At 48.5% G+C, this 14,454-nt stretch overlaps 1 protein-coding gene across 1 annotated transcript; it reads right to left on the minus strand.

Annotated features, from left to right (window-relative positions):
- Window positions 1–2,143: 2,143 nt before the first annotated feature.
- On the minus strand, window positions 2,144–14,144 carry ZSCAN20 (zinc finger and SCAN domain containing 20). Its single transcript, XM_080801716.1, has 7 exons — window positions 13,618–14,144; window positions 8,952–9,138; window positions 8,416–8,492; window positions 8,051–8,135; window positions 5,996–6,682; window positions 4,127–4,552; window positions 2,144–3,572 (listed from the first exon to the last, which is right to left on the minus strand). Exons 1-7 carry the CDS (start codon window positions 14,032–14,034, stop codon window positions 2,320–2,322), a joined length of 3,132 nt encoding a protein of 1,043 aa, XP_080657842.1. The 5' UTR covers window positions 14,035–14,144; the 3' UTR covers window positions 2,144–2,319.
- Between the last annotated feature and the right edge of the window lie 310 nt (window positions 14,145–14,454).

The raw sequence follows: 14,454 nt of genomic DNA on the forward strand, positions 1-14,454 counted from the left end.
ACCCACGGCCTGATGTCCAAGCTCCACTCAGACATGAGGTCCGGGAAGCTGCCCCCGCACCTTCCCATCTCAGCGCGCACCACTGCCCACCTCTCACTTTACATGCTGTCGGTCCTAAGCTGCTCTGGCGCCCATCCAAACCTGAATCCTGCTGTCGCACCACCACGCCCCTGCCCGAACTCCCTTCCCCGCAGCTCGCACGGCTCCCCGTGCCTCATCTTGTTACTGCAGATACCTGCGGGTGCCAACCCAAGGCTCACCCACGACCCTGCCCCTCAGAGACCCTGTGAGCCAGGAGAGGTAAACGGGGAAGGAGTTGCCAGGCAGTGGCCCCAGGTGAGCCGGTTCTCAGGAAGCAGTGAAGGGCTGGAGGAGTGATCTCACTCTGCGGGAGCGCAGGACTGTCCGATGACTCCCTTGTGTGTGAAGAGAAACTTCCACTCTTCCCATTACATCCACCATCTTCTAGGTGCTTCCCAAGTCCGTGAAATACCCAGGGCATGATGGCATCTCGATGTCAGAAGCAGAGATGTCAGGACAAGGATTTTCTTTTAAAATCCTCTGGAAACTGAAGACCATGGTCAGTATTTTTAAACCCTCCTAAGGAGAAACTCTGAAGGCCAAAGTATGCAAATTAGAAAACCATCGTGGGTGAGCCCCTCTGACTGGTCTTTGTGGGAGGGCCAACATTCAGGAAGCACCGGGCAGGCCTGGCACAAGCTGGCTCAGGATAAAACTGTGCCACACACCTGAGATGCAGGGCAGTGGTCAAAGCCCTCTCGGTAGGCACGTCAACTCCTCCCACCTACCCTCTGCTCAGCTACCACCAAGAGGAAAAGGGCTGGGGAGACGAAAACACAGGCCTGGATTTCTTTAAAGTTTAACATTTTCAACTCAGCCAAGTCTAACTCAAAGAGGACAGACTCCTTGAGTAAGGGGACAATTCTTAAACCCCATTTTCTTCGTGGAAGCTGTATCCCATGGGAAGAGGTACATGGTGGCTGCCTGTTCTCCCCAGTCTCAACCCACTGTATCACTCCCCCATACTGTTGGAAATCCACATCAAGCACTTTAATACTAGCTCAGCCTTGCTCCAAGCATCGCCAATTCGGGCCATTCCAGACCCTTTCATGTTTAGGGATTCCTGGTTTCTGAATTTGCTAAAAGGAGAATTCCTAAGGGACTTTTAGTAGGAAACATGGCCCACAAAGTGCTTTGGGGTCTGAGTTACCCACCCTGTGGCAGAAGGGGACTCAGCACAATGGTCAGGGGCACCTCAGGCTCCAGAGACAGATAGATCTGGACAAAGTCTGCCGCTGCCATTTTCAGACATGCCACCCAAGCAGGTTACTTAGTTTTGCCAAGCCTCAGTTTCTCCTCTGGGAAATGGGGAGATTAGTACCTTCCTCCCAAGGCTGCCATGAGGAGTAAGAGGATATATACAAAATGCTTAGCACAGAGCCTGCCAAAGAGCAAATGCTCAATAAATACTGGCTACTTTTGCTGTTTTTAATATTTAGTAATGATATCAGACATTCCTCTTCTTTGCTGAGGTCATGGTGGCCTGCTTCAAGCCACTGATTGCTTTCCCAGTCTCAAATTCCTTCTATATGGACACACCCCAGCTGAAACCTGCCATGTATGAGAATTTGCCAATGCACCGTGTGTGCCTGGGGACAGTGTAAAGGCACAGTGAGGTCTGGAATCTCTGCTCAGGACCACAGATTTCCCTCTAATTCCCTACGTTATCAGTCTGGCTCGAACACTGATAAAGTCCTCCCACGACAGCACATGTAACGACAGCCTGAGGACTGCGTGGGGGGCGGTTTACAGGAGAAAAACAAATTATACTTAAGAAAAGTGCCTTCAAACCATAAAAGACTCTTAACATCAGGCAACAAACTGAGGGTTGCTGGAGGCTGGGGTAACTGCGTGATGGGCACAAAGGAGGGCACTTGATAGAAAGAGCACTGGGTGTTATATGCAACTGATGAATCACTAAATTCTACCCCTGAAACAAATACTACAGTGTATGTTAACTAAATTGAATTTAAGTTAAAAATTAAAATTTTTAAAATTAAAAATTTTTTAAATTAAAAAATTAAAAATTTTTAAAAATTTAGAAAAGAAAGTGCCTTCAAATCTGGATCCTTTGCATTTGTAATTCACTTCCAAATAACCTGGATCATACCAAGACAGCTTTCCTGGGTATACACCAAGCTTAAAAACTGGGTAAGTTTCTAGCATATATCTTACGATCTGAGAAGAGTTAAATATACATTTCTCTCTTTTGCTATGGCAAGGGTGGTGGGGGGTCTCCTAAGATGCTTTCCCTCCCACATGAGTTCTCCGGTGGGCACTGAAGTGGGAGCTATTGTTGAAGTCCTTCCCACACTCCATGCACTTGTAGGGTTTCTCCCCAGTGTGGATCCTCTGGTGAATGATCAGACTAGAGCTCTGGTTAAAACACTTCCCACACTCTCTGCACTTGTAAGGCTTCTCTCCTGTGTGAATCCGCTGATGAGTGATGAGGTTGGAACGATCACGGAAGAACTTCCCACACTCAAGGCATTTGTAGGGCTTCTCTCCTGTGTGCACTCTCTGGTGTGTGACGAGCTTGGAGCGCTCACTGAAGCTCTTCCCACAGTCCACACACTTGTACGGCTTCTCCCCCGTGTGGGTTCGCTGGTGGTTAGCCAGCGTGGAACTCTTACTGAAGCTTTTCCCACACTCGGCACATTCATATGGTTTCTCTCCCGTATGGATTCTTTGGTGACTGATGAGGGCAGAGCTCTTCGAGAAGGTTCTCCCACAGTCAGAACACTGGTAGAGCTTTTCCCCTGAGTTGGTGCTGTGTGGGCCAGAATTCAAGTTCTTACTGGTGCTCTGAAGCTGTTCAAGAGACGTCTCTTCCACAGAGTTCCTGCAGTGAGCACTGAAGGATAAGCTTAGGCCCAAGTTTTCCCCAGGCTCACTGTAATGGTCAGGATGGCCTCCCAAGTGGATTCTCTGATGTTTCAGGAGGTTTGAGCTCTGGTTGAAACTTTTCCAACATTCCCCACATTTATAGGGCTTTTCGCCTGTGTGGATTCTCTGGTGGGTGACAAGATTGGAGTGATCGCTAAAGCTTTTCCCACATTCAAGGCATTTGTAGGGCTTCTCCCCAGTGTGGATTCTCTGATGGGTATTGAGGTTGGAGCGATCACTAAAGCTTTTCCCACATTCAAGGCATTTGTAGGGCTTCTCCCCAGTGTGGATCCGCTGGTGGGCAATGAAGTGGGAGCTCCGACTGAAGCTTTTCACACATGTGTTGCACTTGTAGGGTTTCTCTGCCAGGTACAGGCCTTGATGGTCGATAAGTTTTTCTAAGTCCTCTTCAGAAGAACATTCTTCCCACTGCTCCTGGGTGTTTCCCCACTGCCCTTCACCTTCCTCTTCATTTTCACTGTCTTGCCCCCAGTCAGGAGGGTGGCAAACATCCTCTCTAGTGCATTTTGATAAGGCTTCAGGCAAATCCTCAAAAATGTCCTGCTCCGAAATCTGGTCTTCATCCTTAGGCCTCATCTCAAACCCTGAAATAGACAGAAATGCAGTTTTCCTTCATTCATTAGTTAACATCTATTTAAGGACCTTGTGTTTGTGAATTTAGCGTGAATTTTATCACGTATTTTCTGTTCACATCTTATAATGAAACTAATCAAGTTTGGGGGCTTTTATAAATTTCTGAAAGGCAAAGCAGAGAGTGGAGCCTGGAACATGGTGACCCCACCAATGGAGTCATGAGGCCCAGGCCACACGGCCAGCTAGTCAGTCTCTGCCCAACTCCCCCATCCCTCTACTCAATACTGAACACCTCCTTCTTCCAGCACATTACAAATAGCCCGCGTCACGGGCTATTGAATAAACTCTATAATTTCTCAGCTAAATCCCAGTAAAATCAAGACCTGACTGCCTATCTCATTTGGGGGATTACACAAAGCTGAGACTGAATCATCTGAGCAAATCACAAATGCTTTTCCTATTCATTTCCATTCTCTACTTCAGAGACAAACAAGAAATGAGCTGGCCCCCTTGTTCTCCCTGCACACTTCTGGATTTTGTGGGCATCGAATTCCTCCCCACTTACCAGTGTCTGGGGTATTAGGACATGGGGCTGAAGATTTGATGGCATCTTCATCTGCCATCTCATCCCAGGCCTGCTGGTCACCAGCCTCGGTACTGTTCTGCCCCGACCTAGGGAGACCTGCTGCCTCCCTGAGGGTTCCCATGGCTCTGACCGCAGTCCGCGCCCTCATCAGGGAATCCAGTTCCTCATAGAAGGGGCACGTCCCTGGTGGGTGGCTGCTCTTGGCTTTCCGGTAGCTTCGAAGGAGGTTTTTGAATCTGTAGCGACACTGCTCCAGGGTCCGCAGGAAGCCCTGTGCACACAGCCGCTCTGCAATGGCCCGGTACACCTGGCTGTTCTGGTGACAGGTGCGAAGCTTTTCAGAGAACGGGGACTCACTGAGAATGGTCAGGAAGGCCTTGGTCTCCTCGTAGCCCCAGTGCACACCTGCTGTCAGGAGTGAAGAGTTCAGGACTGTGAGGCATAATGAGACGTGCCTAGGTCATCAGGGTTCACAGTCCCCTGCCCCCCACAAATGCCTAGAACACAGGACCCTCAGAAATCTTCCAGGCACCCAGGGCCCCAGCAAAGACTATACCCTTGCTTCTCAGAGGTATGCTACGGCCTCCCACTCCACCCCACCCCTTCTAAGAGTTTCCATTAACTCTTGAGTCTTAGCTAAAGAGGACTTAGGTGGCCACGTTACACCAGGTGACCCCCAACGCCTCTGGCTTCAGTTGACTGGTGTGGGGAAAGGCCTGAAGCTGGGATCCAAGATACTTTCTCTACATCCATCCCATACACATCCTCTATTTATTTTATGAACTTTCCTCTTAACAAACATGGGAACTGAGAATCCCTAGACATAAATGGACTTCAAATAATCTTGCAATAGCATCCAACCGAGGATGCTCTTTCCTTTTGTGGAGGAATGAAAAGGGGGTGGTCTGTTCTCAGGTCCTCTGTGGATAAATGATGCAGCCCAGATAGGCAGCATGGTGGAGGGGGAAAACCACATAAAACTGGAGGCAGGAGCTCTGGGCTCTGCCCTGCCCCTACCTCACTGTGTATCTTCAGATAACACACTTCATCTCTTGGGCTTCTGTGTTTCCACTTAACACAGTGATTGTTTCCCGAATGTCATGTGTCCAACTCTTACCGTCATGACTTCTATTACATGTTAAATATCTCACTCTGTATCTTTCTTTACCTAAAGTTACTGTCTGTAACCACAGGTTGATGTGCTCATTACACATTAAAATTAAAAGTTCATTCATGTAACACAACAACCTTTTCCATCCTCCTAGTGACATACTCTGGCAAATACAGCTAACCCTTGAACAACACAGGTTTGAGCTGCAAGGATTTATTAATACACAGATTTGTATTTTTATGTACAGTACAGTACTGTAAATGTATTTTCCCTTCCTTATGATTTTAATAACTTTTCTCTAGCTTACTTTATTGTAAGAGTAGAGCATATAATACATATATAAAATATGTACGATAGGTACTGGTAAGGCTTGTGGTCCACAGTACGCGCTATTAGTAGTTAAATTTGGGGGGGGAGTCAAAAGTTATATGTGTATTTTCGACAGAGCAGAGGATCGGTACCCTAACCCCTACATTGTTCAAAGGTCAACTGATACTGAATTATCTCTTTAGGGTTCCTTAAGGTCTCAAAAGTTTGCTTCCATAGCTAAAACTCATTCTAGGAAACTGATCATAGGAGGCAAGAGTAGGAGTTTAAGGACAACCAAAGGAAATTAACCCCTTACTCCAGGGGCACTGATCTAGACTTGCAATCCTGTCTATGCCCTGAACTCAGGGAGCAGAGGTTGGGCTGGCAGGAGTGTTGGAATCTGGATCCACAACACCCCTTGTTCTTACCAATACGACTCTGGAACAGAGTTGGGCCCCCTGGGATCCTGGGCTCCCGGATGGACTCATCAGGGGCCAGGTCATCACCATCACAGTCTTCTGCTGTTTCCTCAGGCTCCCAGCCCCCTTCCTCCTGCCCATCCATCTCTGCATCGCTATCCCCCAGCCTGGGGAGTGCCACAGCCCCTCCTGGGCCGTCTGTGGCTCTGATGGCCGTCCGTGCCCTCACCAGGGCCTCCAGCTCCTCATAGAAGGGGCACGTCCCTGGTGGGTGGCTGCTCTTGGCTTTCCGGTAATTCCGTAGGAGGTTTTTGACCCTGTAGCGACACTGCTCCAGGGTCCGCAGGAAGCCCCGGGCCCTCAGCCGCTCTGCAATGGCCCGGTACACCTGGCGGTTCTGGTGACAAGTCCGGAGCTTTTCAGAGAAAGGAGACTCACTCAAAATTGCCAGAAAAGTCTTGGTCTCCTCGTAGCCCCAGTGCACACCCGACACCTTCATGTCCTCTGTGTCCCACTGGTATGGTTCCTCCCAGGCCTTTGAGTCTCTCCAGGCCAATGCCTGGGCTGGTCTTGTTTGCTCATTACCTGGGTTATAATCTGCAGTGTTCCTTTTTCCGGAATTTATAAAGCTTGGACGCCAAAGTTCTGGTCCTTGCTCTTGCTGGCAGTTGATACTTGGTTTTGAAACTGGAACTCCTAAGAAAGAAGAGAAATGATTAAGTAGAAATGACACACTGAGCAGAGTGTTTGTCCAAAATGCCCCTAAAAGAGATCATTTCCCTGCATGAGGCTAATGAGAAATTCCCATGCCCATTCCCCACGCTAACTGACCTGTTTGCTTTGTTTGCTTGCTTTCCTTGTTGTAGTTATGAAATACATCACACAAAGAATGAGTGTTACTGGTCCACAGATGGGCATGTAGCCTAAACTGGCCCCACCAGAATGAATTTAATGGTTGGAGAAAAGGTTTTCCTCTCTCTCGCTCATTCACCGTGTGTGTATGTCTGTGTGTGCACATGCGTGGGCGTGTGCGTACATGTGTGTCTCTTGCTAGGAAACTTGTGAGCCCAACTGACATTGGCCTCTATCTTCTGATTATGGCACATGACAGCTCTAGCGCAAGGCAGACACTAAGGACGGCAGAACAGAGAGGAAGGCCCTTGGTCTGCCATGACACTGCTGAGACACTCTGTACCAGGGCTGGAGTGTGCCCTCTGCTCGACTTCTAAAAACGTGAGAAAGTATGTTTCCTTACTTTTTTTTAACACTTAGCAGCTATGTGTAAAGGACTGCTGGCCCAACAGCTCCCAGCCCTAACAGGAAGCCTTTAATTAAAATAAATATTTGAAGAAAACCAGATCAGAAAGAGCTGAGAGCTCCAAGAAACTTTAGCCTTACTTGGTTCAGCATTTCCCAAAGTTTGCTGTGAACACTATCTTACCCAGATGTCACGGTTTATGTAAAAAAGGAGTTCTACGATCAAGAAACATCAACAACTTCCCGTGTCTCCCCTGAGCTCCCCTAGGAGGCACAGCCAGCACTGTCTTCCACTTGATCCCCCTCTCGCGTCTAACCCCTCACACTGACCCCAGGCTCCGCAGGGAAATGGTTTCGTTTTGTGGAGACGCGCCCACAGAGACAGGGGCTGGCCATGGGGGCTCCGAGCGCTTTGGGCCCTGTGATGTTTACTTCTCACTGTGGTTTAGTGCATCAGTCTCATGAGCTCAGCTCACTGGAGTCTGCCCGTGAGACATGGACCCTGTTTGCTGCTGCAAGGACTGGGTTCCTGAGACAACCCAGGACCGCCGTGGTGAACATACTGAGGATATGAGCCCCAGGAGGGTAGGCTCTCGGAAGGCAGCCGCCGGTCTCCATGCAGGCAGACCCCACGCCCCCCACTCCATCCCTGCCACCAGTGCTGGCCACAGAGAGCTGTCTTCTTCCTGTGTCTCAAGTGCCAGACTTTCCAGAGCCATAAGTCTTAAGGGAGTGACAAAACATTCTTCGGGATCTGGTGTACCAGAAACCAGACAAGAGCTTCCTAGGAGGGCACTATTTCCTTACCTAAGGGCACGCTGCTCCCACATCCATCTCCTGGGGGGTCCCTGCAGAATTCCTTCTCAGCCTGTTTGCCAGGGCCCAGGGCTTCCTGTAAGATGTACAAAACAAGAACCACAGTTGAAAATAGCCTGGGAACCCTAGCAGGCCCCAGGAAAGGTCATGGACACAGGGAGACCATGTGTGAGGCCAGCGCCATAAGGAGCAGCACGACTGAGGAGAGGCCCAGCAGATGGGGGTCGGGGGCAGAGGCTAACACCCTCCAACACACGCCCTCCTGCCGAGGGCAGGCCATGGAGAGAGAAGAGGGACGCAGGGGCACAGGCCTAAGAGAAGTCAGGACAGGAAAGGAAGGACAAACAGCAGCTTACCTGGGACTCGGCTGTCACCTCCCAATCTCCAACACTCCCCATCTTCGGGACAGCAGGGACTCGGGGAGTGAGGACAGCTGGGGAGAAGGAACAGTCTCTGAAACCCAAGCTCTGGTTCCCAGGAACCACTCCCTCCCAGGTCCAGCTTTCCAAGGGCCACGCTGCATCAAATTGAGACCAGCCAACCAGCCAGGGCAGATTTCCCCCTTTTACTTCCCTTCTGGAGGGTCTGGCTTCGAAGCCACCCTGAGAGATGGGCCATGTGTAAGATGCCAGCTCAGACTCCTCTTTGATCACCACCTGACCCCAAGCCAACCTGGACATGCCATGTGACTCGGCTCAGGGGGGCGCGCCGACATCGCCGGGAGCTTCCCCTCCTTGCACAAGATTCACCTGCCTTCCCTCTCAGCGCGCCCATCAGACACTATTCCTCCCCTTGCCTTGAATTCCTCACATCCCTCCTCCCTGTGTGCCCTTCCTTACTCCCTCTAATCTTCTCCTCTCTTCCCCTGGGTTCCCTGATTCTCGGTACTCACCGCTCTCCTTCAAGGGCTGCGGCACCATCTTGGTGTCTAGATGCTTGGGAAGGTCAGGGCATGAATTCTTCACCCACTGCTTCTGGCGCTGTGCCTCGGGCCAGTGATTCGCCGGCTGCAGCTGACCAGGCTGAGATTCCTGCATTGCCTTTAAGGACCTGGCCTCTTCTGCACACAAGTCCAGTTCCTACACACAGAGGGTCAAAATTCCCAATCGTCAGTTCAATAAGACCAATGTTGCTAGGGCAGGGAATGCTCTTTTGAGTACAGCTGTGGTCCAGAGGTTCACAAGCTCTTTTTAAGATCCAAGGATGACTCAAAGTATGACAACAAAGCCATGAGACTGACATTAGTAAACAGACCAGCATTGATGCCACCAAATGACTACTGTTTTGTTCAACACGGGGAGACCGCACGAGTGTCTCAATGAGGCTGCTACTGTTCCAAACCTTTCTGAATCACAGAGATAAATCATGTCACATGATTTTATGACATTAAAACATAAACTCTAAACATCAAAAACAGGGGATTTCATTTTTAAGGTGTCAAGCAAAGATAAAAGTTAACCAGGTATCCGTCAAAAGATAAAAACAGATAGAACAATAACTCTATTATAATTGCTCTAAATATTCGTGCTGCAAGGCAAAGAAAATTCAAAATAAAATTCAAAAATAAATATAAGAGAAGGGAGAGGCAAACAACTACAGATGGAATTTTTTTTTTTTACAGATGGAATTTTAAAATGGAATGAAAGTATGCGCTGTTTGAGAGAGGCCCCTCTACTCTTAAAACAGAAGGAGAAGCAGAGACCAGGCACTGTAACTCAAAGGAAAAACAGAAGTGGCAATTTCGATTTCAGTGCAGAAGTTCAGGCAGAAAAGCACCCAGAGACACAGAGCACGTATATAAAATAAGAGGGAAAAATCATAGAGAGGATAGTACCCAACTCAGCATTATCATAAAGCTCATTTCTTATCTGTCCGTTGGTTCCAAGTTCAGAGATGGAGGTGGAGATGTGATTTCCTGGCCCTAAAACCTCAACAATGTAACACTCTCGTTGCCTCAAAGAAACTTCAAAAAATGTGTTTCGATGTTTTCAGTAGGTATTTTCAAAACTCAGGTTGTTCAGAAATAGAAACCATGAAGGTCTAGTTAGTGAAAATAGCCTGTCCCCAGCCCTGTACCCATCCCATCGACCCAGCGTCTTCCTTCTCCCCACTCCTCCCCACAGGAAACCACTGCTCTGCACCGTCTCAATTTCTTTATATACAAGCATCTATGAATACAGACTCTTCTTTCTTCCCTATTTCTATATAAAACACAGCAGTTATATACATTGCTCTGAACCTTATTTTTGATTCAAAATATTAATATCCACCTTCATTGACTTACTGAGTCTGTGAAACAAACCTGTAACTCCAAAAATCTCTGGCTGATCTGAAAACTCATATCTTCTCCCAAAGACAGGGATGTTTATCCTTAAGATATACAGGAATGGGCCCTGAGCCTAAAAAGCCATTCCAGATGAGGCCATCCACCAATGTCCTGTGTGGTTCACAGGAGAAAACATCGGCTCACAACCTTCCTCCGTGACTGTTTAAGGAAAAAACAAATCAGCCTCTCTTTGTTATAGCTACAATCTTACAATCTACAGAGAAATTTTGTGACTAGACCCCATAACAATCCTCCCCCACAGCCCAAGCTCCTCCAACTACTGACACACCTAAGCAAAGATTCTGATTCCACAGACAGCAACTGTAGACGCAAAAAGGAAGAGATTCAAGTGACAAGGAGAAGGAAAAAGTGGCTGGGGTAGGGATCAATTAAAGAATCCACCAAAAATGCCTATGCACCACACAAAAGCCTACACATGGATGTTTATAGTAGTTTTACTCCTAATTGCCAAAACTCGGAAGTGTGCCCTTCGGTAGGTGAACAGACTGCAGTACATTCAGACGATGGAATATTACTGTGCTAAAAAGAAATGAGCTATCGGGCCAGGAAGACACACGGAGGAACTTTAAATGCATACCATTAAGTGAAAGAAGCCAATCTGAAAAGGCTACATACATCCTGTATGATCCCAACTATGTGACACCTTAAAAAAAAAGGCAAAACTATGAAGACAGTAAAAAAATCAGTGGTTGCCAGGGGGTTGGGGAAGGAAGGATAAATTCGCAGAACACAGAGGATTTTCAGGGCAGTGAAACTACCTCGTATGATACTATACTGGTGGATACATGTTGTTATACATTTGTCAAAATCCACAGAATGCCCACCCCCAAGAGTGATATCCAATGTAAGCTACGGACTTTGGGTGATAGTGACGTGTCCGTGTAAGTTCACCAATCACAGCAGGTGTGGCACTCTGGCGGGGAACGATGTGCCGGTGGGCTGGGGGAACGGGGGAGTATGAGAAATCTGGGCACTTTCTGCTCAGTTTGGCTATGAACCTAAAACTGCTCTAAAAAAAAATAAAGTCTATATATATATATATTTTTTAAGATTTTATTTATTTATTTGACAGATAGAGATCACAAGTAGGCAGAGAGGCAGGTAGACAGAGAGAGAGGATTAAGCAAGCTCCCTGCTGAGCAGAGGGCCCGATGCGGGACTCGATCTCAGGACCCTGAGATCATGACCCGAGCCAAAGGCAGAGGCTTTAACCCACTGAGCCACCCAGGCGCCCCTATATTTTTTATTTTAAATGACTATGCACCTGATGGGGAGAGGGGTTCTGGAAGAGGTGACCACAGAATCAACAAGGCAAAACCCACCCAATAGCAGAGGTGAAATGTCTCTTTAAGGAAAAGATCTTGGAGGACGTTGCCCAGAGCACCGCCTTTTCCCGGCAGTTCTCTCCGAGGGACCTAGTTAGCTGGAAGGTCTTGGAAAAATTTCCCTTGTGGAAAATGTAACCGAGTCAGGTACCCTGCAATGTAATCACAAGCTGTAAGGTCTGTGGGGGCAGGGAGCTCCTTTGCTATTTATCCGTTTGTTTGGACATTTGTAAGCACTCAGGAGCAGGGAGAAAGTTCAAACAGAAAAATAAAAGTCACATCATAAAGAACGTTCCATTACCTTTTTTTCTCTTTCCAATTTTAGAAGCAGTTCAATCTCAGCTCAGCTCACAGGGGTATAATCTGAGAATTTTTGGTCTAGTCCAACCCCCTCATTGACCCTGATTTAAATCAGTTCTCTCTCTGGGTCTCAAGGTCTTCGTCTTTCAGCTCTGAAGTCCTAAGACTTCCATTTGCTTTCTCACTGCCACTTAAGAGGTAACAGCTGGTTTCTTTACAAGAAAGAATATGGGAGGGTGGGCTGGTAAATTCAAATAAGGTACATTCTCTCATACTTAGTCCTGTAACCTCAAATAGGACGCTTTCTGTGTCTTCAAAGGGTTTGTAAAGGAGTCTAAAAAGCCAACCCACAGATCACAAACCTCTCTTCCTCTCTCCCATCTGTCCAAAGCTTTACCTTTTACAGAAAACCCCTGCCATTTGCAAGGGATGTTCTCAAACCTATAATTTCCCCCAACAAAACAGGATTAACTATAACATCACAAAAACCATGTAACAAGGGGAAACAACAGGGTTACGTCGAGATGAAGGTTCTGGGCGGCCAGCTCAGCCTCCGCGCAGCCGGCTCAAGGACTTTGCTCTACACATGCCAGCTCCAAAAGCAGGATTCAAAAAAAAAAAAAAAAAGCGGTACCAGAGAAAAATTATAAAATGACATCACATGCCTTTGGTCTCTTGCAAACTGTTGAAACTGTGAATGTTAAATCCACGAGGCTTTCACTTCCCTTATCTCGGCTCTACCACTTAGTTATAGAAATCTAGACAAGTTACTTACCTCTTTGAGCCTCGGTTTACACAGCTGAAAAATGGCGGCAGAACAGCACCTACCTTCTCGGGCTGCTGTGCTGATTAGAGGAGCAACACACAGAGAAAGCGGAGAGCGGGGTCTGACACACAGTGAGTGCTCAGGAAAATGTCAGTTACTAACCTATTTGAGCCTCATGCCTAAAAGGCATTTTAATTCCCGTGGTTTGCAGATGAGGCACCTGTCATGTCGCAGAAAGAACATCGAACTTGGAACCCGAGAATATATGTTTAGGCTCTGGTTCGACTGACTGAGCTCTGCGAGCCACCTGAGTTTGGGGGCCTTAGTTTCATCTACACGATGAGGATGATAACGCTATCTCTGTCCACCCAGATTTCTGCTGTAAGCACCTCAAGATTTCGTCCCATGTGAAACGTAACACAAATCGCCCACACTGTGAATACAGTCCCGGGAGGCAATCTGGGCAGTGGTTCTGAATGCAGGCTTCAGCATCAGGCTGCCACCCATTCTGGCTCTGCTGTCTGGGGCTCTGAGACCTCAGGCCAACCACCTATCTGTCCTCTGCCTCAGTTCCCTCATGGGTAAAATCAGGGTAACAGTACTGATCTCATTAAACTGTTGACAGGATTAGATGAGTTAATACACGGAAAGCACTGAGAACGGTGTCGGTGTCGGGTACACGGCAGTGCTCAATAAATGTCGGCTGCTCAGTACCAACAACAATCACGATTATTACCACTGCATTTGGCAATAATCAAGCTAGTTACAGCCCCGCCGCCTTGCCTGACCCGATCCTTGGAGAACAGACTGTTTGCCTCACCCTCTGGCCCGCAGCCCGGACCTCTCGGTGCCAATCCTCCACGAGGGCCACGGCCTCCTCGCCACTCTCAGGGTGGTGTGCCTGCACCCAGGCCTGGACCTCCCTGGGTAAGATCGTCAGGAACTGCTCCAGCACCAGCAGCTCCAGGATCTGCTCTTTGAGGCGGATCTCTGGCCGCAGCCAGTGACAGCAGAGCGCCCAGAGCTGGCTGAAGGCTTCGTGGGGTCCCGCCGCATCCCTGTACCGGAACTGCCTGAAGCGCTGGCGAGAGGCTTCAGGGCCAGGGACAGGGTCACGGTCCTCCTGCCGGAGTTTGGATTCTGATTTCCATGAGTCCCCCTCCAGTTTCACAATCAAGAGTTCTTCAGGCTCCGGCTGGTGAGAGGCCTGGGTCTGGGGTTCTAGGGCCACGGCCATGGTCGGTCCAGGATACCTGGCTTCAGCTGGGCTGTCCTTGTTCAACGTCTTCCTGCATCTAAGGTGTGTCCTTCAAGGGGCTCCTAGGAGAGGCAATGCTCCCCAAAGCTCTAAAGGCAGAGAGACAAAGGACAGTGTAAGAGGACCCCGTACCTTCCACTGCCTTTGCCTGGGGTTGGGGTTCTGAGAGGAAGAAGCATAAACGGGCACCCAAACCATCAGCCAGCACGCCCTGGAGGACAGCACAGTATGAAGTCCTCTGGGACGTGCCAGAACACTGTACTATGGCATCAAGGCCTTCACCATCTAGCATGCCTGCCTTCCTCTACGCAGACCCAAAGTCTGACCTTTCCTCAAGGTGGGTTCCAAACGTCACCCCCTCCATAAGGCCTTTTTTCACAGATCTTCAGCTTTCCCCTA

This window comes from Martes martes (assembly GCF_963455335.1).
Source record: "Martes martes genome assembly, chromosome: 4".
Classification (NCBI taxonomy): Eukaryota; Metazoa; Chordata; class Mammalia; order Carnivora; family Mustelidae; genus Martes; species Martes martes.